Genomic DNA, 26,666 nt, shown 5'->3' with positions numbered 1-26,666 from the left:
GGATTTTCGAGCGAGATCGTTGCCAGTGCCCCTGGACTGGCTTGTGCGGGTGGCACATAAAAGACACCATTTCGAGCGTGGCCGTTTTCGTGCGGGTGACACGTAAAAGCACCCACTACACTCTCTGAGTGGTTGGCGTTAGGAAGGGCATCCAGCTGTAGAAACTGCCAAATCAGACTGGAGCCTGGTGTTGCCATCCGGTTTCACCAGTCCTCAGTCAAATCGTCCAACCCATGCTAGCATGGAAAGCGGACGTTAAACGATGATGATGATGATGATGATGATGTATGATGTACATATATATATATATATATATATATATATATATATATATATATTATATATATATATATATATTATATATATATATTATATATATATTATATATATATACATGGGAGAATTTACGAAAAAAACAGACGAAGACAGGTGGTGTAAACAAATGGATGTATTAGTTTAACGCTCGGGAATAGAGAAAGTCTTTGACGTTTCGAGCCTACATAAAGCCGAAATGTGTTTATCTGCAATACTTCTCTCTCCCATAAATATATTTATACATATATATAGCAATTCAGGCATATTTAATCTTATAGCTAAGTTTCTGCCAATCAGAAAAGTTTGATTGCAGAGCATAGTTTTTACTTTGAAAGATTCTATACAATTTGCAAGTTATTTCATCTGGAAAACAGCACAGCAGTCTTGATTTATCTTAATATATAAAATCCGTTCTGTCTGTCTGTTTGTGCGCTTATAACTCGAGTATTGTTCACCCGATCACACTGAAATTTTAAACATGGATACATGAGAGCAGGGCATTCCGTAATGTAAAAAGATTTTCAAAATTGTTAGTTTCAAAGTGAGAATCACTATTTTTGTAATCTTTATGTCCTGTTTGTTCCACCATTAAAACAACCAGTTGCTCAGACAGCCAGAACATACCATTTCGCAAGAAACAAGGGGAGTATAGGATGACAGTCAGCCAAAACTGTTGCTATGCTGTCTCTCTTCTCTCTGTTGGGTTAATAATCTTAATCTTTAGTTACAGTTTCTCATTCAAACTACATAATAGACAGAATTGTCGGATTAAGACAGTAGGGTGCTTTGAGGGAGATTTTGCTGCTATTTCTACAAGGTCTTGCTACCATGTAGAGATCTCCCTTGCTGGCTTATACATACATACATACATATATATATAAATAAAATACTTAAAGCAACAGGTGTCAAATACAAAAGCCAAGGTCCATGCAGTGTCATGGGCCAAAACAATTTCCAGCTTCTTGCCTAATGCGAGCCCAGAGCAATCTTATCTCTTACACTATTTCAGTATTACGTCTGTATTGTTATGCGAGATGCTGTCCTATATATTATATATTCCTTATGCCTTCCAAAACCAAGTTACATATTTTGACGTATGGCGTATCAAACGATTCAGTACTATTTTGGCTAATTTCCATTCACATGTCAAAAATTAAACAATCTTTTCCACAAATCAACTATTGTAAAAATTTTATATGATGTCACATTTTCTATATGTGTTATTTCTTTACTACCCACAAGGGGCTACACACAGAGGGGACAAACAAGGACAGACAAACACGGATTAAGTCGATTATATCGACCCCAGTGCATAACTGGTACTTATTTAATCGACCCCGAAAGGATGAAAGGCACAGTCGACCTCGGCGGAATTTGAACTCAGAACGTAGCGGCAGACCACTAAGCATTTCGCCCGGCGTGCTAATGTTTCTGCCAGCTCGCCGCCGACACTTTCTATATGTGTGTGTACCTTAAAAGACATCAATCATCACGAAACACACCTTCACTCACTCTCTCTCAACCTCTTTCTCTCTCACATACATGTGCAAGCACGCACGCACACACATCCATTTCATATAGACGTACATACATCTTTCACTTCCTGTTCTTTTCGCTTTCTCTTTTCTCAATTTGTACTATCTGCAAATAAAATTTTTATGGATACAACTGCTTACAAAAATAGGGATTAATGGATAATTTCTTTCTATGTTCATAATTTTTTGTTTACAATATTGGGAAAAATATGCCACCAAAGAACCAAGCATAAAGCAAGGATGATTGTAGAAAACCAAAGGCAAGAGTCTGAAGAGAGAAGCTAGATGAGGTTTTCTCAAGATCAGCAAATGTATGTTGCAGCACTTAATGCTGGATCAATGTTTTAATGATTAGACAGAGGTCCAATAGAATAGCTCTCAGAAACAGACTACATACAAATTCATTCTTCACAACTCCTGAAGCCGTTTTCAGATATGATCCATCCCATTCTTATAAAAATAATAACTGTCTAAAATTGGTGTGCTAAATACAAATTGTGTTTTCTGTAGAGCTTTAAAATTTTCAAATGAAACAAATAATATATGCTGCTCAGGCGGTCAGGTAACATTGCCAGCACTACCAGCTCCTTATCAACGTCTTATAGATCTTCTAGAAGGCATTTCCATCCAGTCAAAGGATTTTCTGAACAATATCAGACAATACAACTCTGCAAATGACATTGTTTGGTGCATCTAAGAAGATAGATAAATATGAATTTATGACAACGTCAAAGTTCAAAGGTAAGTCTATCACCTCATTGGTTCCCTGTTACCCCCAAATGAACAACCACAGTTCTTCTAAATTTACTTTATGAGTGATTTAGGACAACAAACCCGAAGGAGGTGTCGACAATTCAGATGATGGGTCATGTTAGACAGCGCTGACTGCTGCAAAAGAGAGTACATCCACTGACAGCTTCTCAGTGTGTTCAAAAATCAAATAACCCCCACAGGTTAGGGCCTGAAATACTCCAAACAGACGCATAGCATATCGCTTAGACAAATTAGCCCATCATTTACTCCACAAATGTTTTGTTGTCAGTGCTGAACTTTCCCATATCACCTGTTTCAACATAACCGTAATTATATACAAACGATGCCATTTTAATCCTGAGCAAGTAATAAATAACCCTTCAAACCATATACAAATATATACATACATATTTAAATAATGTACTATATATATATATATATATATATATATATATATATATACACACACACATCATTTAGATAATGTATATATAGAGTCTTTTACTTGTCTCAGTCATTTGACTGCGGTCATGCTGGAGCACCGCACTAAAGGGTTTTTAGTCAAAGAAATTAACCTCAGGACATTCTTTGTAAGCCTAGTACTTATTCTGTTGGTTCCTTTTGCTAAACAGTTAAGTTATGCGGACATAAACACACCAACATTGGTTGTCAAGCGATTGACGGGGGAGGGGTGCAAATACAGACACACTCAAATATATACATATATATATATATATATATATATATATATATATATATATACGATGGGTTTCTTTCAGTTTCCATCTGCCAAATCCAAATCCGAGGCTACATTAGAAGACACTAGTCCAAGGTGCCATGCAGTGCATCTAAACCCGGAATAATGTGGTTAGGAAGCAAGCTTCTTAGCACACACCTACACCTGTAACATTTTATATTTTTATATATTACATCAATGTATATATGATATATCACATACATAAAATACAATATATAACCTCTATGTCACACATTATGTATAATACAATATATATATATATTGCAGTAACTAAATAAGAATTGACTTGAACTAGGTTGACCCATCCAAGCCTATGCCAGCATAGAAGGTAGACATGAAGCAGTAACATACATACATACATATATGTTACTGCCTTAAATTAGTGTAAACAGGACACAGACCCTTAAATGTCAGAGCCATAATAACACTGCTTGGAGGTCCAGGATAAATGAAACAGTTTGGAATGAACCAAAGCAGCAGTGGCTGTAATGATGATGATGATGCTGCTGCTGCTAAGTAGGTGGGAAGGGTCAAACAACTAACAGTACAGTGATTAAGTAAAGAGATTTTGAATAGAGATTCCAATGAGAAGGGTTGAGGAGGAAAAGGGAGAGGTGTAAGGAAAAGGAGGAAGGGAAAGAGTGAGAAAGAGGGGGATGGGGAGAAAGGAAAAGGATAGAGGGGGAAGAGAGGAGAGAGAGAGAGAGAGAGAAATACCATGGCAAGTAAGAATGATTTCTTTTAGTGTGACCCAAGGTCACATTCAATGGCTGAGCAGATCAACCTTCAACATTTGATTGTTGATCCTTCTATGGGGTCCTTTGAGGAACAAAAGGGCATGGGTTGGATGGGGGGAGGGGAATTACATGCCATAAAGCATTCTTTCTGCTGCTTTACCACCTATCTATCAAAGTTGACCTTTGCAGGATTAGAACCCAGAACAAAGAGATGGAACAAATACCCAATGGTGGTTTCTTTTTTTTTTGACCAACACCATAACAGTTCTGCCCTTCTATCTATTATTAAGTTTCTAACATGAACACAGGGACAGATAGATATTTGAGAGGAGAGAAAAAGTTGATTAGAATGAACTGGAAAAATGAAAAGCCGGGTCGACCTTGGCAAGATTTGAACTCAAAATATAAAGAACAGAAAGAAATACTGCAAGATTAATGATTCTGTCAATCTACCATCCAATTAATTAGTACTGTTTCCAGCATAGGCACAAAGGCCAGATATCCAAAGGCAGGAGGTTGGTCATTCACATCAACCTCAGTACATGACTGGTATTTAATTTCATCCAATTCTGAAAGAAACGACGACCATGGCAGAATTGGAACTCAGAATATAAAAAGCAGTAAAATGTTACAAAACATTTTAGTCTCGGCTTGAGAGATTCTTGAAAGAAAAACAAGTAAGGAAGCCCAAACTATAAAAGTATAAAATGAGGAATCTCAATGTGGGAAAGAGTTACCTAGGGTCAATCAAGGAACCCCACAGATCCAGGATTTCTCTACCTATCAAGAGCAAGTGCCTTCTAACTATGCTCTTTCACCTTTTGAAAAAATTCACCTTCCTCCAAACCCTTGTCTTGCCAAGTGGAACTTGAAGTTGACAAGGACCTGACCAAAGATGAACATATCAATCTTCAGGAAAAAAAAAAAGCAAAAAAAAGCCCACTCTCATATTCGGCAGAGGAAAATTGCCCAGTCCTTTCAGGACAAAAGATGTTATGGCAATTCTTAAGATGGGCTTGATTGATAGCTAAATCAATCCTACACACAGCAGTTGTTTGAAATGATTGCATGGTAAGAAGCTTGCTTCTCAAACAAGATTCCAGGTTCAGTACCAATGTGTGGTACCTTGGTCAGGTGTCTTCCACTCTAGCTCCAGGTCGACCAAAGCTTTGTGAGTGCATTTTGTAGATGGAAACTGAGAGAAGCCCATTTTGTGTGTGTGTGTGTGTGTGTGTGTGTGTGTGTGTATACACACACACACTTATGCATGTGTTTATCCCTCACCCACTTGAGAAGTGGTGTTGGTTTAGTTACATCCACATAAGAGTGTTGTGCACCAAGACACAGTAAGTACCAGACTTTAAAAAAAAAGCACTGAGGTTGATTTGTTTGACTAAACCCTTCAAGGCAGTGCCCTAGCATGGCCGCAATCCAATGAATGAAACAAGTAAAAAGTTAAGTTTGCATGAAGAAAGGTTTCGTTGCTCTGTATGGTCTTGGACATTAGCACACATCCCACATTTGGGAGTGAGAAACATTAAACCTAGTACTTATTTTGTCAATCACAGGAAGATAAACAGTAAAGTTAACCCCAACAATATCTGAAGTCAGTAATATTTTCTTACAAAGACACACAGGCCTTAACACAGAGTTAACAGCCCCACTATTTGACTGTAAAGATAGTGATGTAAAGTAAAACTAGAAACTAACTCATTAGCCATAACCAGCCCAAATATTCTGTTTTGTATACGAATCAGCCAGATCCCACCTCTCATGTCTTCTCTGCAACATCATTCTAAAGATAGTCCAAAGCATTGATGTGGGTGCTGGTATCATGTAAGAAGCACACACTGTAAAGTGGTTGGCACCAAGAAGGGTATCCAGCCATAGAATCCAAGCCAAATAGACTATGGAACCTGATGCGGGCTCTGGCCTTGCCAGTTCCTGTCAAGCTGTCCAATCCATGCCAGCATAGAAAACATTCAATGTTGATGGCGATGATAGAAACAAAGCCAGAAGTTTGAGAGAAAGGATTAAACCAACTCTAGTATTTGACTATTTTATTACATTGAAAACCCCAGAGGGATAAATAGTAAGGTTGACCGCAGCAGGATTTGAACTAAAATACTGTAAAGACACCTTCCTCACTGATCCTCTAATGACTGCCACTTCAAGAACAATCTTTCTTTGCAATAATGATTAATAATAATAATGAACAATATACAAGAATATTCTAGGTACATAAACTGCAGACAATAAAATGCCAAGAGACAACAGCTGCATGCGTTACTCCTGTTACTCTTTAAACCCAGGTCAGTCTTGGACAAGCATATATCATCAAAGACCTTATCATAACCATCCTGTTTTTTCTACAGGCAGGAAATACAAGACCACATTAACGAAATATGGCTGCTATTTCTAGCAGTTCAATCGACCATGTTTAAACATCTTTACTGGCTCACCCAAATTATAAGAGTGTGAACTGATAAGAATGCTTGTACATGGTCGCTGGACATGCTAGAAATAGTAACCAAATCTCAGTTAATGTGACTTCGAGTTTCCTGCTTACAAGAAAGGACAAAATGGTGATGATGGCAAAGCCTTTACTCATCAGTTTGTTTGAGCAATGAAACTGGCTGAGCACTCAGAGTTTCACCGGAAGTTCTAGTTTTGAATCCCACCAAGATGAACTTCACCTTTCGTTCTCCCAGTCAGTCTTCAACTACCCCTCTCCACTCCTGTCTAAACCTGGGTTCACATGACCCTTGGGGGGTTCATACAAGATCTTTTTGTTGAAATTTATGAGCAATAAATTACTTATACTTTTACAATACACAAAATATCTTAATATTTTATGCAATTCCTAATATCTAAGTATAAAAATATAATAGGATTTTTTTTAAATATCGAATGGCCGTGAGAGCCCACCAGGGTAAAAGAGGAATCAAGGGAGTTCATAAGTACAAAAAATGGTTAAGAATCACTGATTTAATCCATTGCCCCCCCCCTTTTTTTTTGCTATCCTCTTAAAATCGAGGCCTGGTGCCTATGTAAGATCTAAAATTATGATAATTACAAACGCATGCACAAGAACAACGGTCTTAATGCTTGTGTGAAGATGTGGGGATTTAATCTACCTCAATATTTTATCGAACAAACCAATAAATAGCCCTTGTTTTATGCAGTCGCTTGACCTCCTAGAAATAGCTAAATCACCCTTAAACTGGGGGGGGGGAAGACAAGGCTTATGAAAGAAAAAAATAGTAACCACTTCAACATCTTTATTATTTGGGCTGCTCAGTCAATGTGAGGTTGAAGAATCTAAACTGCAATCGGTACCTTATTTAAGCGACTTCGAAAACAAATAAAGGCAAAAAAAAAAAAAAAAGCAAAGTGCAAACTCCCAACAGGATTTGAACTCGGAGCATGAAGGGGGCGTAATTAAAATGACCAAGCTATTCAACCCGTCGCTCCACCTTTGTTATCCACCACTCCATACTAAATTATAATAATGACTACTTTTTACTGGTGAGGAGGAGGAGTTATAGTCACATTGAACAGACCTAGTAAATTACTTGTAATTTCATTTCAAGACAACCAGGTAAAAAGTATTGCACACGCTATATGCATATACATATATATATATACATACATAGATACACATACTACACGCTATCACCATAGTATAATAGTTTAACATGTCAATGAAGACAAATATATGGCTGTAAGTCTATCCACCCCAGTGTCACAAATAGGGTTGGTAGATGTGAATGTGTGTATGTATATGTGCGTGAGTATTATATATAAAACCATGTGTGCGTATGAGTATAAATGTAGAAGAAAAAGTACTATATATATGATCATGTGCGTGCGTGTATGAATATAAATGTAGAAGAAGTATTCAATATATATATATATATATATATATTATTTAATTCAAGCCGGAGCTTTTACCTCGTTACTACTTTTGAGTTTCTACTTCCCGTTAGTCACGGATGTATGTATATACGTACGTAAGCATACATGTGTTAGAGCGGTTCATATATATATGTACATACATATACCCGCACGAGTACATACGCCAAAAAACGCGGGTGGCACACACCTCTCTCTCTCTCTATATATATATATATATATATATGTGTATATATACACACACACAGAGAGTGTGTGTACGTGACAGTATTATATAAGGTTGTGGGGATAGACAACGGATTAGTAATATGTATTTCTACAGAGAAAATGATATTGCTCATCGAAAGCCAAACTCCTCTCGTAACAAGGAGGATACTTGGAAAAACAAGGATCAGAAGATTTCAATAGACATATATGTGTACGTATATAATACATACACACACTTTTATTAATATTTAGCACAAAAGAGTGACTCAAGGTCCAAGAGTTTCGTGTGTTGGTATATATAAAATAAAGACGATATCGAATAACGCCACTAAAAATACACATACGCGCTCATGTATGCTTGTATGTGTGTGTGTGTATATATATATATATATATATATACACACACTAGAATGTGCGCAGCGTGTGTGTAGATATATATGTATGCATGTATATAATTACGCGAATGCGTACCGCCCATGATGGGCAAAGAGCAGAATGAATTCATTTATGGTGTCGCATAAGCAATGTGAACAGAACAAAACTCGGAGTAGCTTACGGACTGAAAACCTCAGCCTAGTAGTCGCACTGTAAAAGAACTCAATATTTGAGAAACAGTCTTTGAATATATATGTGTAAATGAGAAATGCATGTGAATATGTTTAAGTATGTATGTATAAATGTCTGTTTAATAATGCATGTATGTGGGAGTGTTTAAAAACGTGTTTTAGTGTATGTGTGTATGTATTTAAGAATGTATGACTGCGTGTATATATATATATATGTCGTTAAAAAATAAATAAATAAACGGCAGCAAAAAATTTTTTAGTCAAATAAATTACCTTTCATTTGTTTGTCAAACTGAAGTTGGTAGTCCAGCTAATAGATATGGAAGTTGAGGGTGGGATTAAATATTTAGACCAGACATTTTAACATCGATATCAAAAGAAAAATAAGAAAAAGGAAATGTGACAACTCGAAGAGGTAGACACATTCCTTCCTACAAGGGACAGACACACAGAAGTGGGTGTATGTGTGTATGCGTGTGTCAACGGCTTCAAAGCAGGACCAGATGGCAATTTCAGAAAGTCAACAAGGAATGATTAGAACAGCTGGTGAGGCTCCGATAACAACAGTTGATGATAGGAACGGGAGTGGTGTGTGTGTGCGCGCGCGTGTATTTACGTCAAGGAATGGTGTACGTGTTTTAATATTGAAGTGTGTGCAGCGACGGCATACAGACATACAGAAATGTGTGTGTGTACGCATGCACTTTTAAGTACTTATATATGTGTGTTAGTATGTGGATGTGTTGGCTACAATATCAAAGGAAGGGAAAAAAGATGGTGACAAACAAAAAGATTAATACTAATAATTCAACAAACCTGTATCAGAACGCTCTGGAAAAACTCAACTGACTTCTCTGTTGTTCACTCAAAGAAAGGACAACCAGAGAAGACTTGTAAAAATTTCCCACTAGAGGAAGGTAGAGTTGGGTGAAGAGAGGGCGGCAGCGGCAAAGAATAGGTAGGTAGACCGCGGCGTGTGTGTGAGAAGATGAGGACGGGCGACTTGGTAAGTGACACCAAGCCAAGACAAGTCCAGGCCAGGTCAACTTAAACCAGTGACCACATCAGACGAAAGACAGATAGAATAGTGAGTGACAGTGTATGTATGTGGGAGTGTGTATGTGTGTCTGTCCCCCAAGTCCCACTGAAAGAAGGCAACGGTTGTGCGCCTGGGTAACGCGAGCAACTCTCGCTTGGGCGATGAGAAATGAAAGACAAGAGTGGGTAGAGGCGATAAAAGACAGATAGGAACAAAGAAGGGGAAAAAAAATTCAACTTCACCTACACAGATACTAATTATGCCACATTCTTGTGAAAGTAGGAGGGGGTGGTGCTCTCCGCTATACATACATACATAGCCTGTATAACAAGCTTTATAACTGCTGCTGCTGCTGCTAGAGATACTAAATTCTGTCGCCGCTACCACCCACTACCACTGTTACTGTTGTTGCTACAGTGTAACAGCGGCAGCAGCAATGTTATAAGAAGCAGCAGCAGCGCCTGTGGTACCAGTAATAACAGTAGCACAGCAACAGTTTATATATACATAAATATGCATACAAACGCAGACATATATTCATACACATGTGTATATATGATATGCATATAACACACATCCTTATATACTGAGGTATATCCTTTATATATATATATATATATATATATATATATATGTACGCACATCTTTAACTATACATACACGCACGCACAGACACATGTAGTAGTAGTAGTAGCAGCAGTAGTAATACTAGTAGTAGTAGTAAATGTTATCAAAACAGCCGTTGTTGTTGCATCCTATAGCAATCACAACAACAATAGCAGCAGCAGCAGCAAATACTGTCGTCGTTACGACGACCGCAACAGAAATAGCAGTCAAATCCTTCAAACCACACCATACCGTTTAAAAAATATTCAAGGAAGTGCTTCTGAAAAATATGACAAGATGGTCATGGCTAGAACACCAATCTCATATCTATTTATTCATACACAAATAAATGTAAGACTTTTGCACACAAAAGTAATTTCAGCCACAGCAACAACAGAAATTGCATAAGTGGAGGGACTTCACTGCTGTTATCGATTTCTGTAGAAAAAGTACACAAGGCCACAGATTTCATTTTAATATTTTATTTTTTGTGGGTGGTGTGTGACAGTGGCGGCGGCGATGTTGGCGGTGAACGGGTAGAATCGATTCAGTTCTATTCTAATTAACCCTAATATATAACTGATATGTTTTTTTCTCTACAGGACATTTTCTTTTATTACACAATTCCCCCCTAGAGGGATTTGAACTGAGAATGTTAAAAGGATGATGTTTTAATATACTGGTAGTATTTGCGTTTAGCATTCCACCACCACCACCACCTCTCCCTGTCGAGTGAGAGAGGGGGGAGAGAAAATACAAAGAAGGAAAGAGAAGACATAAGACTTGGAGTCAGTAGAAAAAGGAGTCGAGACTGAAATAGAGAGGGGGAAATAGAGTGGAAGAGAGACAAGAGGAGGGGAGGAGAGAAGAGACAGGAGACAGAAGGAAGAGAAAAACAAATAAGTGGAAGGAGGGGTGATGACAAAGAGAAGTAAGAAGATAGAAGGGAGAAGAGAAAGGAGACGAGAGAGAGAGAGAGGAAGGGTAGATATGGAAAAAGAGAGAGAAAACGGGGAAGAGAGATAGATAGAGAGAGAAGAGATATCACACACCTCTGCACTGAGAAACTGGTAAGAAGACTACGTAATAAATCGAGTATCCAGCTTAGGATCTCGTGACATAAACGTTGTATCTAAGAACAGCTCGATATTGTATGAGAAACGGGTAGGGAGGTGAGAAGTAGTGAATCAGGGATTTTTCGTCAGAGAAAATTCGCCTTGGTTTATGTCATTTTGTTTATTTCATTTTAAAGCTTAAACTGTTTTATTCTGAAAACACAAGATGTAACAAAAGAGACTAAAGCATGATGGACTCTGTATGGTCGTTTTATTTGCTAGAAATAACAACTAAATTATCCAAAAACTTACCATCTTTAGAAAAACAAAACAAAAACATTGAATAATGTAGTCCTGAAAGTAGACGTGGATGCTCATGGCTAGAATGCTTTAAAGCTCAGCAACAACAATAATCAGTGGGGCAATTAGAAAATATTGGTATTTAATTAATCTCCCTTATGTTGTGAGTTGAAAATCCTATTGCCAAAGAAAGAAAGGTCAGCATTGCCTTTCATCACTGTGAGAGTAGAAGTTGAAATATAGAAATACCAGTTATATACTCAGGTTTGATTTAATCAATGCGTTTAATCCATTTCCTGGAAATCGACTGACCCTGCTGTGCCAATATGAGAAATCAATATTTGCATAGATTCAAAAAATGGTGTGTGTGTGTTTTACTTGTCTCAATCACTGGACTGTGCCCAGTTGGAGGTTACTGCCTTACAGGGTTTAGTCAGACAAATGAACCCCAGTTCTTTTTTAAGCAAAAATGTTAGCTCTGAGCTGATGGATGGGACTGCAAATTTGTCCTGTTCTAGATTGCTTTCCCCACCCCATAAAATATCTGGTGACCTTGACCGTTTCAGACCTGTGGTGTTGGGACTGTCTTTGGAGGCTGAGGCAAAATGGGAGGAATAGAGTTAGGCTGGAGTGAAAGGTAGCTACTTCAGAACAGCAGAAACCATCATAATAGTAGAGAAAGAGCAGACACAGAGAGAGAGAAACTGCTGCCGATGCAAATTAATGGTTGAAGACAGTTGGTGATAGAAGCTGTGCCAAAATCAAATAGTCTCCATTTGAATGTGGTCAAACAAGATATCCTCACCAATGGTCAATTTCGATTACTTTAAGACAAGAAGTTTATAACATGAAATCTGAGGAAGTCTGTGGCAAACTGTTATATAAAGGGTTAGGTAGGAGCAGTCCTCAAATGAATTATTTTTTCTTTCTTGGTGAGTCTGGAGAAAAGAATAATACCCAAGACCCTTTGCAAGCCCTCCAAAACTGGTCGTTTTGATGCCATTCATATTCTTTTTAAACAGTTGCGGGTCAACACATGCAAGGGAGAAAGAACGGGACGTAGCGGTCGATGCAGACACTGGTGAAGTTGGATGCAACAATGGAGAGAATGAAGGAAAAGGTGGAGAGAAGGGTGGATTGGTGGGTACCTGAGTGATGAATGTACAAGAGCCACCAGCTCTGAGGAACAGATGCAATTATAGTCTAAAATAACATGGAGTAGTCACAAATAGAACGGCTGATCAGCAGCTTGCTTAGGAGTGTCACTTCCTTTTGTACAGCAGTTCAGCTCAGCCATAAAAATTGCTAACATGATTGTTAAATCTTCTTAACTGTGATGTTCTTAAAGACAGTCATGAATGGAATGTCTGATCATCCACTTACTTGATCAGGAGGTTATTTGGGATATAAAGAACAACTGACAACACTTCCTACAGTAGTTCAACTCAGCCCAGCCACATAAATTGTTAACAGGATAGTTAAACTCTTCTTACTGTGATGCTCTTAACTGCTGGGAACCAACGACTATCACAGATGGAATAATGTTGGCAAAAAAAAAAGAAAAAAGAAAAGAGGCAACAAAAAAAATCAACCAACCAAAAATGAAAAGAGTGCAATCATCCTTAAAGCCTTAAGGTTTAAATTCAGTAAAATTACTCAACAGGAGAGATGTTGCTGAGAAAAGGTTTATTAACCATCAGAGAAATGAGAAGTTTAAGGCCAACCATTCTTTCACTCAGTAATGTTTATTTAGAGAAAACGACAGAAAAGAAAAAGGTGGAAAACCAGTACAGGAGACCATCACAAGCCAATGAAAAGATTTCCACAGGAACAGTTGATATGCTGGAAGTAGCAACCAAATCCCCCTTAACTCTTTAGCATTCAAATTACTCTGTCAAATGTAATGCATATTGCTTTGATTTAACCTGCATTATCTTGCAGCTTTGAGAGTTTGATATGATTGTTTATTTTTAGAATGACATTGTAGGGTAGATGTGAGAGGCCAGATCTTGGCCAACTGGAACTTAAAAACATTTACAGTCAATGTGAATGCTAAAGGTTAAATCATACTTTATCATCTTTATCTTTCACTTGTTTCAGTCATTAAACTGCAGCCACACTGGGGCACTGCTAAGCTATGGGGATGTAAACACACCAACACCGGTTGTCAAGCAATGGTCAGGCACAAACATAGATGCAATGAATTTTTTGTTAAAGAAAAAGCTTAGTTGTCAATCACAAGTGAATATGACCTGGTGGCATGTACCTGGCTTTCAATAATTGTTTGAGGTGCCTGTTTAGTACCAAGCAGGCATAGATACTCTCTTGGCCATTCCACCCTTGATCTGGTAGAGCATCACAGATGTGACAGCTGCACCAGCTATTGGTTGGTACTCATTTGCAGCTGAGCAAACTGGAACGAAAGGAGGTGCCTTACTCAAGGACACAATGCATTGTTGCCTAGTCTGGAAATTGAACCCATGACCATGACCATTAGGCACCTTCACATATTCTTAGACAAACATATACATACATACAGCCAAAATGCTCTTCTAGCTGCCAACCCTTTTAGTTACTTCTGACACACAGGAACACATATCACCACTACCATCACTAGTTAACGTCCACCTGTCCACGCCTGCATGGGTCAGATGGAATTTGATGAAGCAGATTATTCTATGGCCAAATGTCCTTACTATCACCAACCCTCACCTGTTTCCAGGCTAGGTATTATTTCCCTATAACCAGACATGTTTTCATGGAAGACTGGAAATGAACAACATTGCTTATATGATAGTTATACTCATTTATAACTATCACATGATGTCAAGGCAAGGGTATACAAACAAACACACACTGAGCCAGACAGAATTTGTTGAGGTAGATTTTCTATGGCTAGATGTCCTTGCTGTCACCAACCCTCACCTATTTTCCGGCTAGGTGTTACTTCCCTATCGCCAGACATGTTTTCCATGGAAGATTGGAAACAAACAGCATCACTTGTATGAGGGTGATAAAGGTACACCTAAATACACACAGACATATAAGATATATGTACACATATACATACATGTGCGAGTGTTGCATAAAAGACACCCAGCACACTCTGTAGAGTGGTTGGCATTAGGAAGGGCATCCAGCCATAGAAGCCAAGCCAAATCAAACTGGAACCTGATGCAGCTCTCTGGCTTGCCAGTTCTGGTCAAACCGTTCAACCCATGCCAGCATGGAAAATGGACATCAAAGGATGATGATACACATGTACACACAACAGGCTTCTTCCAGTTTCTGACAACCAAATCCATTCACAAGGCTTTGACTGACCTGGAGCTATAGTAGAAGCCAATTCACCGAGATGCCACACAGTGGGACAGAACCTGAGACCACATGGTTAGGAAAGAAGCTGCTTAACCCCACAGCTGTGAATCTATTCCAAAAACCCAGAATACACATAGTAAAACAATTTAATGATACCTGGTCTTAAGTTAAATGGGGGAGGGGAGGAGTCTGCCTCACTCCCACATTTCCTAACACCAACGCACAACAATAACAACAAAAATACTACAGGGACGGAAATTGTTTATGTGTGTGGGGATAGAATAAAATAAATAAAATAAAATTACATTCAAATGGGTTTCCTTAAAGAAACAAAAAACAATTTTACGTATTTTTGATAATTTAATTTCTTTTTCAAAGTTTGAAAAATGTATTTTTCCCTTAAAAATTTTAAACCGTTAATATTTGTAAAGTGTGAAATTAAAAATGGAATCTGATCCGAAAAGAATTTCTCTTCAAGCATCAACTATTACTCATTGTTTATTATACGAACTCTCCCTTTACTCCTGACTCATTGCATACGATGACTATTACAAATTAGGCTTACTTACACCAACATGGATGTCTTAATCTTGACTAACAGCTTTATATACACACACACACACACACACACACACACACACACACACACACACACACATACACACACATTCATACACCTACACATTTGTGTGTGTGTGGTGTGTGTATGTGTAGGCCTGAATGCATGAGCAGCATATTATATACATACATAAGTATGAGTGTGTATACATTATATATATATCTTTATATGTATGTATTTGAATTATTTTATGCATTATTGTATTTATGTGTGTGTGAATGTATGTATTTGAATGTGCATTATTGTATGTGTTTATATATACGTATATATATGTGTGTGTGTGTGTGTGTGTGTGTGTGTGTGTGTGCATACAGAATACATCCAGCTCAGGCACAAGGCCACAATAAATACAAATATTTACACACACTACTTACAAGTTACCTGAGCAGCTGTTGCCATTTCTACTGAGAGAGAGTGGGGTAGGAAGGGAGAGAGTGAGAGATAGAGAAATTTAAATATTATTTGGCACAACTGGACAAGAAAAGAGGTTTGCCAGCCACAAATCATAATTGGCTTGTAGACAGACACAGTATGGTGTAGAATTAATTTCATTAAGGTACAGACTTCAAGAATTTTTTTTTATTGTGTATAATATAAATTTCTATAGATGTGTATGTGTGAGATTTAAAAAAAAATTAAATACACATATAGTTAATATTTTTTTAATCTGTCTAAAAAATGCCTTAGTCTAAAATTGCATGCGTAAGCACATACACAAACATGCAGATACACACAGACAGACATTGATGTTTGCAAATATCTCTTATCAGTTAGATGTCATTCTAAAATATTCTTTGAATTTCATCCATTCCAGTCTGGTGGAAAGATAACTTTGCAGATTTATGTTAATGTGTGTATATATTTCTCTCCAAAATATCACGTTAAAATTTGTTTTCATTTACTCATCATAATTAATACTTTAAACAAACATACACACATGCTTTGCAAACTTGCAGAGCAAAAAAACAACAAAAAAAAATGTAAGGATAAAATTAAAAGTAACAATAAAAAAATTGAAATTATTTAGTCATACTATAAGAATTTAAAAAGAGCAAAACTAAAACAAAAAAAAAAATGACTAAGGGTTCATAAAGTACCAATAAAGAAACCTCTACAAGGACCATTTGACCCCTAAAATAATGGTTCTTGAACAGAAAAATACTGAACCCCCACCTCCCTCAAAATACAGAGTTTTTAACCCTTCTCCCTTTGTTAAGGATGAAGATTAAGTTATTTCTTTGACATGGTGCAGGACAAATTTAAAAAGTTTAAAATCCTTCTAATTTTATTAAACCTGGCCATCAGACCCATCTTCAATCCTCTTAGTTCCCTTGTCTGTAAAAAAACATTGCAAGTAAGCATGGTCTTGTCTTGTAGCTGTGTGCAGGCATGACTGTGTAGTTGAGAGGTTCACTTCTCGCCCATGTGGTGTCGAGTTCAGTCCCAGGATTGACATGCAGCATCTTGGGCAAGTGTTTTATACCAGAGCCTCAGATCGACCAATGCCTTTTGAGTGAATTTAGTAGATGAAAACTGAAAACTATCATATACATATGGGTATCGTTATCATTTAACAATCACTGTTCTAAGCATGCATGCATTGGCTGCAGTTTATCTGAAGCAAATTTTCCTGTTGCCAAGCAATGTAATACTTCCTCATGGCCAGACAGGGTCTTACAGAATATTGGAATATTGCTCGTTTGACAGTAACATTCATTTACAACTATCACACGATGTAAAGACAATGAGACACACACACACACACATATGATAGGCTTCTTTCAGTTTCCATCTACCAAATCCACTCACAAGGAACTTGCCCAAGGTGCCACACCATTGAACTCTACCCAGAAGTATTTGGTTGGGAAGCAAACTTCTTACCACACAGCCATGCTTGTGCCTTGTGTGTGTGTGTGTGTGTGTGTGTAAACTTCTGTGACCAATCACTTGTACAAAAACATGGTAAGCAGAGTTGTAGTCAGTTCTCCGATCAACAAATAGTCTGGATACTTCATACTTTAGAAGCTGTGTGGAATAAGTAATCTCTTACATGAAAAATAGGTAAGGGTTAGTGTCAAGAAGAGCATCCAGCTGTAAAACAATGCCTCAAATTATATATTTGTCCACTCCATGCAAGAATAGGCAGAATGGATGTAAAATGAACAACTAAACAGATATCTCTTCTACATGAACAAATTTTAAAACTTAAAAAAACAAACAAACAAACAAAAAAAAAAACTCAATTTGAGGTACACTAGAATATCTCCAGTCCTGTAACTTTGATATGGAGCTGGATGAATGTTAAAAGTTTAAAACAAACTCAATTTGTGAGACTAGTAAATCCACAGCCCTACAACTCCAACATAGTAACTGATAAATGTAATAAATTTAAAACCAACTCAGTTTGTTGCAGACAGAAACTGAAAGAGGCCCATTATATGAATATATGTTATACACAGGTATATGTGCATGCGTGCATGTGAGTGTGTGCGTGTGTGTTTCTGTCTCATTGTCTTTACATTGTATATTAACTGTAAACAAGTGTCACTCTCATTTCCAATATTCTGTAAAAAACATGTCTGGCTTTGGGGAAATAACTAGCTTGCTCAGAAACAGGTGAGGTCTCATGACATGAAGGGCATCAGGTCATAGAAAATCTGCTTCAATAAACCACATCAGACCCATGTTAACATAGCAAATTGGATGCTAAAATGCTGATGATTCTGAGGACATTACCTAAGTCTCATATTTATTCTGAGACTAATGATAAAGTAACAAAAAAACTTGATCTGTTACAAATAACAGTTAAATCTCTAAAATCACTTTATCATCAAGTAAGACACATTGGCCACTGTAGTCTGAAATAAATTATATTTAAAAAGATTAGATGGTCATGAACAGAATGTCTTGGATCACAGATATTTTGGATGAGGGCTGATATCAGTTTTAACAACAATAATTACCCAATTTAAATATAAGCTGCTTTCTATGCAAGGCTGGATTAAGAGCCATAGGGGCCCTAAGCACTTAAAAAAAGATTTTTGGTGCCCCCATATGTAATTCAAAATACAAACAATAATAAACTATAAAAAATTTTCAAAATGAAACAACAGAAATATGAAAAATGTTTTACTTTGACCCTATGAACACTTTGAAATTATATTTCCGATCATATAAACCACTTCAAATATCCCTTTAGCAAGTTTAAGGGGATTTTTATGCTGTAAACCATTTACCATTTCTGTGGTGCTCCTGTTCCTTTGATACCCTAAGCTGGTTAATCCAGCACTGCTTCTATGGATAAATAGACTGACCCAATTCTGTGTTGATGCACAGAAAAGTATATTTGTTGCAACAATTCACTAGATGCCCTTTAGTACTAACATTATGATGACAATGACTGCTCCCTATTCAACTGTGAAGAAAGAGAGCAATCTATTTCTTGTTAGTCAAGCAAATTGGAGCAAGCAGAATTATGAGCACTGCTCAAGGTCAATGTAGAATTCTTAATTATATATGTGCATGTACAAGTCTGACTGTGTGCGTGTCTGTATGCACTTGACTGTATGCCTAGATGCGTTTGATTGTATTGATCTGCCTTTGCGTACGTGTTCAGCCATGAGTGTGCATCCTGCTGTAAGCACAAATCCAACTGTGCAAGTCCAACTGCAAGTCCAACATGTAATATGCAAGTCCAACATGTAACATGCAAGTCCAACTGCATGAGAGTCAAGCCATGCTTGCGAGTCCAACTGCATGAGAGTCAAGCCATGCATGCGAGTCCAGCTGCATGTGCAAATCAAGCTGCATATGAGACCAGCAACATGTGTGCAAGTCCAGCTACATGCCTATAAATCCAGCTGCATGCATGCAGTTGTAGCTGTGTGTGCACATCTGTGTGTGTGTGTGTGTGTGTTTGTTTTCCTAGAAAATACTTCCTAACAAATATTTCAATGGTTTGACAAGATAAGCTATTCTATTTAACAAACACATAAAACTCATTAGAATGAAACACTGAGTTTAGTTCCACCAACTTGTCCTCCTCTTCATATCTATTAAAAGATATTAATTCAACAAGCCAACAACAACAAAGATGACAATGACGACTAAGTATATATGTAGGTCAATAGTAAAATTACCAATTTACTACATCAATAAGGACAATTAAATATATTTACATAAATACATATTAATGAGAGAGAGAGAGAGAGAGAGAGAGAGAGAGAGAGAATGACAGCAGACGAGGAATTTCTAAGTGCTTGCTGCAAACAGTACACTTAACATCAGCAGAGTTCTTTTGCTTCTAGTGACATTGATATAGCATCCTAAAAGACATCTTATTTCAGTCGAGTTTCTTCTGTTATGGAAATCTGCCAAAATGCTCAATGACAACGTAAAAATGTTTGGTATGTTACTTATACACTGAAGCTGGCAAACACAGAGAGAGGGTGCTGATACACACGAGCATTTGTTTGTGTTTGGTTGTGTGTGTAAACTTACCCACATATATCTGAGACTTCAGTACCAGTGTAAATGTAAAACCCATCCACACATATCTGAGATTTGAGTAGTGGTGCGTAAGTGTAAACTTGGCCATACACCTCCAGGATTTGAGTGCCTCCATATGTGTGTGTGTGTGTGTGTGTGTGTGTGTGTCTGAAAACTCCACCTATACACATCCAGCATTAAAGTACTTCTGTATGCATGTGCATGCTTGTGTATGCCCACCCACAGATATCTGAGATTTGGGTGGTTCCTTTCCTCACTGGCATCTCAAGTTGCATTCAGAACAGAAAAAGTGAATCCTTCGAGTCCTACCCCATGAAGTACATTTATAAGAAATAATAGAAGCTAATGGTTTGTACTTTCTTCTTGTACTTCACTATTTCAGGGTTGCGACATCTTCAAAGGGTTAGCTTGTAAAAATCAAATCTCTGAGATCTTGAAATATTGAAGAACAAAATAAAAACACAAACCATCAAATTGTATAATTTCTTGTAACTCACATTGTTTTGATGTTTCAAATAAAAATTAAAAACACTTAGCTTTATCACACAATACTTCATTCAAACAATACCACTCTAACTTATGTGCATGTGTGTGTCTGAGTGGTTGGCGTTAGGAAGGGTATCCAGCTGTAGAAACTCTGCCAAATTTAGATTGGAGCCTGGTGTTGCCATCCGGTTTCACCAGTCCTCAGTCAAATCGTCCAACCCATGCTAGCATGGAAAGCGGACGTTAAACGATGATGATGATGATGATGATGATGATGATGATATGTATATATATATAAAGAGAGAGAGAGAGAGAGAGAGAGAGGGGGAGGGGATAACGAGAGAGAAAGAGAGACACACACACATATCAAAATAGGCTTTTTGCCTTGATAAGGCCTTCCTATTTCAAACTGAAACCATTGAAGGCATTACTTAACCCTGGGTCAGCCCTCACCCAGCAGGTCTATAATGGAGGGCATTTTAGCTGTGACATATCCTAATGTTTTGTGTACCAGAGCAACATTGTCCCCTGTAAGTGCATTTAAGACAGCAGGGTATGGTTTCTGGGAGATCTGACTGTTATTCCCAGCAGATACAAAACAGTTTCAATGCTGTCACTGTCTTAAGTATCTAAATTTCAGGATAATGTGGCCACCATAAAAACGGAATGGCTGCAGTTTATTGGATAACATTTGTAGACAGATTCAATGCTGCCATCATGTATGGCATCAAGAAAGAAAAGCAGTACCTGAGACATCTTTGCAGAGCCACTAAGACATGTGATGGGGGGGGGGGGGATGAAGAAGTTCTAATTCTTGCATCATTCTGAAACCAGGGGAGCTTGTACAAATATTTTCAACAGTGTGGATTTTGTTGAGATACCAGTGGTGGTAAACAAGGCAATATATTAGGTCCAGCACTCTATAGAGAAAAGCCGAAATGATACTAAATATCTCGTCCATCTTCCTTCTAATCAGCAAAGAGCAAAAGCAGAAGGCTAAAACAGAGACCTCTTAAAGTTGAAAGCCACACAAACCAAATATCTATGCATACATTTACATATATTAACATGGTGCATAACATAACTTATGGAACTATTTATGGAATAAGGAAAAAAAAACCCAGCCAAACACACACAGAGGTTTTTACTGTAAGTTGAAAGACATGAATGCTAATATATTTGTAATAAAAAACAATTACAAAACATATACAAGTGCATACATGCATGCATACACATTCTAATACACATGTACATGCCTGTATACAAACACATACATGTACATACACACATCTCAGTATAACAGCAGCAACTCCAGTCATTTCAATGACTCATTGTTGCCCATTCACCATCATATCAACGTTTAATATTTCCTCTACATTGTCCATCAGCCGATCCACTAATTGGAGCAGCATTTTTATGAAGCTTTTCAAGGATCTAACCTTTCTCTCAAACCTTCCCACAACACTCAGTAAACAAGCCAACAAAGAAGCCTCCACATAGTCACTCAGTTTGCTAGAAACAGCAGCCAAATCTCTCACTAACAACACCTCCAAAACTTTTTTCAAGAAAACAGGTGCAAGCATGGCTGTGTGGTAAGAAGCTTACATCCCAACCACATGGTTCTGGGTTCAGTCCCACTACATAGCACCTTGGGCTGACCAAAGCCTTTTGAGTGGATTTGGTAGACAGAAACTGAAAGAAGCCTGTCATATGTATGTATACATATGTGTGTGTGTGTGTGTGTGTGTGTGTGCATCCCACCACCACCACCACTTGACAGTTGGTGTGTTTATGTCCCCATAGCTTATTGGTTCAGCAAAAGAGACTGATAGAATAAGTACTAGGCTTAAAGATATATAAGTCCTGGGGTCAATTTGTTTGACTAAAACCCTTTAAGGTGGAACTCCAGCATGGTCACAGTCAGATGATAAACAATTATAAAATAAAAGATACATGAATTAATGCATCCTTGTTTATTGTTTTGTCTCATAGAAAAAAAAGACAGGAGGGGGTGGGTGGTCGTGGAACATTCACGACTGTTTTGTAGAAGCTGAGACTGGAGATGAGGCAGGTAAGAAAAAATCGTGGCATGACTCATTCATAATCCTCAAACTGAGGAGTTGGTTTGAATGCTTACAACAAAGTGGATTCTGCTTAGAGCAAGCAAGGGCAGGTGGCACTAAGCCAGGCAAAGTATTAAGTCCCCAACTAAACATAAAAGGCCATTACGTCTGAGAAATGTATCTTAGTTTTTACTTTGTTTCACTCTTTGGACTATGGCTATGCTGAGGCACTGACTTGAAATTTTTAGTTGAAGAAGTTTCCCCCAGGACTTATTTTGAACGCTGGTACTTATTCTATCAATTCCTTTTTTGCCAAACTGTTATGTTATGGGGATGTAAACAAACCAACACCTGTCAGATAGTGGTGGGGAACAAACACAAACACACAGATATGTACATACATATATGATGGGCTTCTTTTAGTTTTTCTCTACCAAATCTGTACATAAGGCTTTGATCAACCTGAGGCTGTAGTGGAAGACAGTGGGACTGAACCCAAGATTACATGATTGAGAAGTAAGCTTCTTAGCACACATCCAAACCTGCAACCTAAGAAGCACTAACTGGAATTGTAAGAGGTTTGGTCAATCCAATTTGGACAAACCTTGAGTTAAACAACAATAATGTACAATAATCTATAACCTAGCATAGAAAAATGGCAAACCCCAAAAAGTTTGCATTATTACCCTTCTGATCAACCAAACTTAAAGCTTCAAGTTTCAGTTATTGAAAGTCACTTAACCGTTGTCTATAGGTGCAAGCGTGGCTGTGTGGTAAGAATGCTTACTTTCCAACCAGATGGCTTCAGGTTCAGTCCCACTGCATGGCACTTTGGGAAAGTGTCATCTTGCAGAGGCTCAAGTCAACTAAAGCCTTATAAGTGGATTTGGTCGATGAAAACTGAAAGAAGCCTGTTGTGTATATGTGTGTGTTATTGTTTCCTTGCCTTCGTGTGATAGTTGTAAAACAAGTGTTGTTGCCATCATGCAAATGGTATCCTTTGTTTGTAATATTCTGTGAACACTTGTTTGGTCATGGGGAAATATTACCTTGATTCGAAACAGGTGAGGGTTAGCAAAAAGGAAGGCTCTGGTCATTGAAAATCCACCTCAAAAATTTCCATCTGACCTACATAAGCATTGAAAAATGGATGTGATGATGATGATGATGATGCTAACTTAAACCTTTCGATTCAGATGTGGTTGAAACTGTCCAGGATCAATAATTTTTTTAATTGCCACAGCTCATATCTCACAGTTTTGAAATTTCAATGAGAGGCCAAATCTGATGAGTTTGAACATAAAACAAGAAGAATATCTGGGCCCGATATGTTTGGTTTAAATCAAGATTTTTGTCACAACATGAGTAATATTGTGATTTCAGTTGACCTCATTAACTCAAGCATAATTACAAATAAAATCGTAAGTAACCAATGATGATATTGGTAGAAGATATTACCAATATTTTGGACCCAAGGTTTTGATTATATTGAAAATTAAGTTCTAATATGTTAGAATTATAATTATGAAAGGATTTTTATGGTTGCTAATCCCCACCTAGCATTCACTTCAGGTTGTGTGTACCACTTCATCTGAAAGGGAGGATAATGGTTTAACCAATCCTTTGGAGTCAAAAATGAGGAAATAAATAAATAAATAACAGGAAAACTAGGAGCAGGCTTTCCATTGGCCATGAAGTTTCCAACAGCGAATGGAAAAAGGCGTCAGTGGTGGTGGTGAAGTGGAATAGATGGAGTGTCAAATCTCTCTGAGAAAGAGAGGAATGAGAAGCGAGAAATAGATGGAAGGAGAGAGGAAGAGAGTGAGGGAGAAAGAGAGAGGAAGAAAAGGGAAAGAGGGAAAGTGTGTGAGAGAGGAAGGGAGAGAAAGAGGAGAACAGAAATAAAGAGAAGGAAATTGAATGGAGTCTCAGGCCTTGATCAACACATCCTGTTACTAGTGAAAAAAAAATAAAGAAATCTGGTAGAATCTCAACGGGCAATTCTTAGCAGTAGTTTCATGCAATTTTGAGAAACAAAATTATTCTAAGGGTTCCCATCCACAGATGGTCTGCTATGTTGTTGTTATGAAACTTAGGTTTATCTTTGATTAATCAGGTGGGTAGTTGGCTGAGCAACAAAGGTGTCATCTGCATTTTCATACTTCACTTCTTTGCCTGGTCGAGAACCATTATGCACATTCTGACATGTAAGATGAGAAAGCCTTTATGCAGCTAGTTAATCTGCTAGAAATGGCAGTTAAATATCTCTGTTAATAAGAGATATTTGAAAATAGTTTGTTGAAGTAGATATATAGAAGATACTGATTCAAGTACCACTGCTCCCCACCCCTACCGTCACTGCCTCAACTGCCCCTGCCACCACCACCACCACCACCACTTAACTGTCTAATTTTCACATAATATGGGTTGGATAGGTCTGCAAACAGTATAACATGTCACCATTGCTGATGATCCTGCATCCATGTGTGAAGTCTAACAGCCTTAAAACAGAGAAGCCTCCAAGTGGCTCTGTGACCTGCAAGAAATAACTGACAAATCTTCCTTGAATCATACCATACAGCCTTTTTTTCTCCCTCAAAAACAAAACAATGACACATATTACAATGCAGTCCTAGATACATTGTTGCTGAAAAAAAATACAGGGTGGTCACAGATGGTTTGCCTTTAATTATAGATCTGCTCAATCAGAATTGACCAAAAAACAAAATAAAATAAAAAGGTACTGGAGTTGATTTGTTTGACTAAAATTCTTCAAGTCAGTGCCCCAGCTTGGCCACAGATATGTAAAAAATAAAGATGACTTTATTTCTTGAGTACTTTGCTTCTTCCTTTTATTAAAAAACAAAAAATGAATGGAGAGATTTGAAGGAGATTTGGCTGCTATTTCTAGCAAGATGAGAAATGACAGAGGCTGCTGCTCTGTAGCATGCTAAAAGAAATTCAACATACCAAGGCAGAAGTTATCCTTCGAATTTAGCTACTGACTAATTTGGTTGCTACATTTAGCAGGTCAAAGATGCCCATCGAAGCTCCCTCATTGGCTCATGCTCTTGGCTGCAGCAACAACAATTATAACAACAACAACAACAACAACAACAACAACCATACATACACACAAGGCCTGCTTAATCAATGCAACATTCTGCCTTCAACTAGGATCAATGATATTCTGCCAGCCAGGAAAGCAAGCAAGAACAAATAAAGGGACATGCAACCCCCAACCACCACACTTATACACAATGATACACACACATTCACAAAACCCGTTCCACTATTAAGAATGCAGAAAGATTTTTCTGCAAAAATACAAACCTATGGGAGGAGAAGAAAAAAAATTACAACTGCAGGATCTGAAGGGAGGGGGTAATATATAAAGAGTAGTAGTAGTAGTGGTGGTGGTATGGGTAGTGACCTTTTACTGACCTGTTGGGTGAGAGGCAGAGGGAAAATTTCATACCACACCACAACTACAAAATGCTACCAATAAGGGTGCGGGTGGGGTGGGAAATCAATTAGCAAGCCAATGAGGGAGCTGCTATGTGGTTGGTTGATCTGCTAGAGATGGTGGCAAAATTTCCTTCAAATAATACCATGCCACCTTAAATATGGAAAGGATACATTAGATAATTTAGTAGTCCACCATAAACTCTACAAAATGATGGGAGGGCCAAACAACAACAATCACCAACACAATTACCAGGAGACACAAAACTGACCAACTGGCCAGCCAGCTCTATGAAGCAGAGGTCATTGTTGTAGTCATCACCTTCATTATTTTAATGTCCACTTTTGTATGCTTGCATGGGTGAGGTGAATTTTCTACAGTTGGATGCCCTTCCTGTCACAAGCAGGGCAATATTTCTCC

General features: G+C 37.8%; 1 protein-coding gene across 17 annotated transcripts in view; it reads right to left on the bottom strand.

The window, feature by feature from the left end:
• The window catches only part of LOC106874415 (uncharacterized), a 232,557-nt gene that overhangs the window by 70,900 nt on the left and 134,991 nt on the right, over window positions 1-26,666 (bottom strand). Inside the window, exon 1 of one of the 17 annotated variants that reach the window (XM_089341469.1) lies at window positions 9,059-10,001. The exons of the other annotated variants lie outside the window; for them this stretch is intronic. Within the exon in view, the coding sequence (XP_089197595.1) occupies window positions 9,059-9,065 (7 nt within the window). The 5' untranslated portion in view covers window positions 9,066-10,001. Of the gene's footprint in view, window positions 1-9,058; window positions 10,002-26,666 lie in introns of those variants that run through there. 17 annotated transcript variants of the gene reach the window in all.

This window comes from Octopus bimaculoides, chromosome 24, assembly GCF_046866305.1.
Source record: "Octopus bimaculoides isolate indiv1 chromosome 24, ASM4686630v1, whole genome shotgun sequence".
NCBI classification, from domain to species: Eukaryota; Metazoa; Mollusca; class Cephalopoda; order Octopoda; family Octopodidae; genus Octopus; species Octopus bimaculoides.
This window is presented reverse-complemented; position numbering and strand designations above follow the sequence as displayed.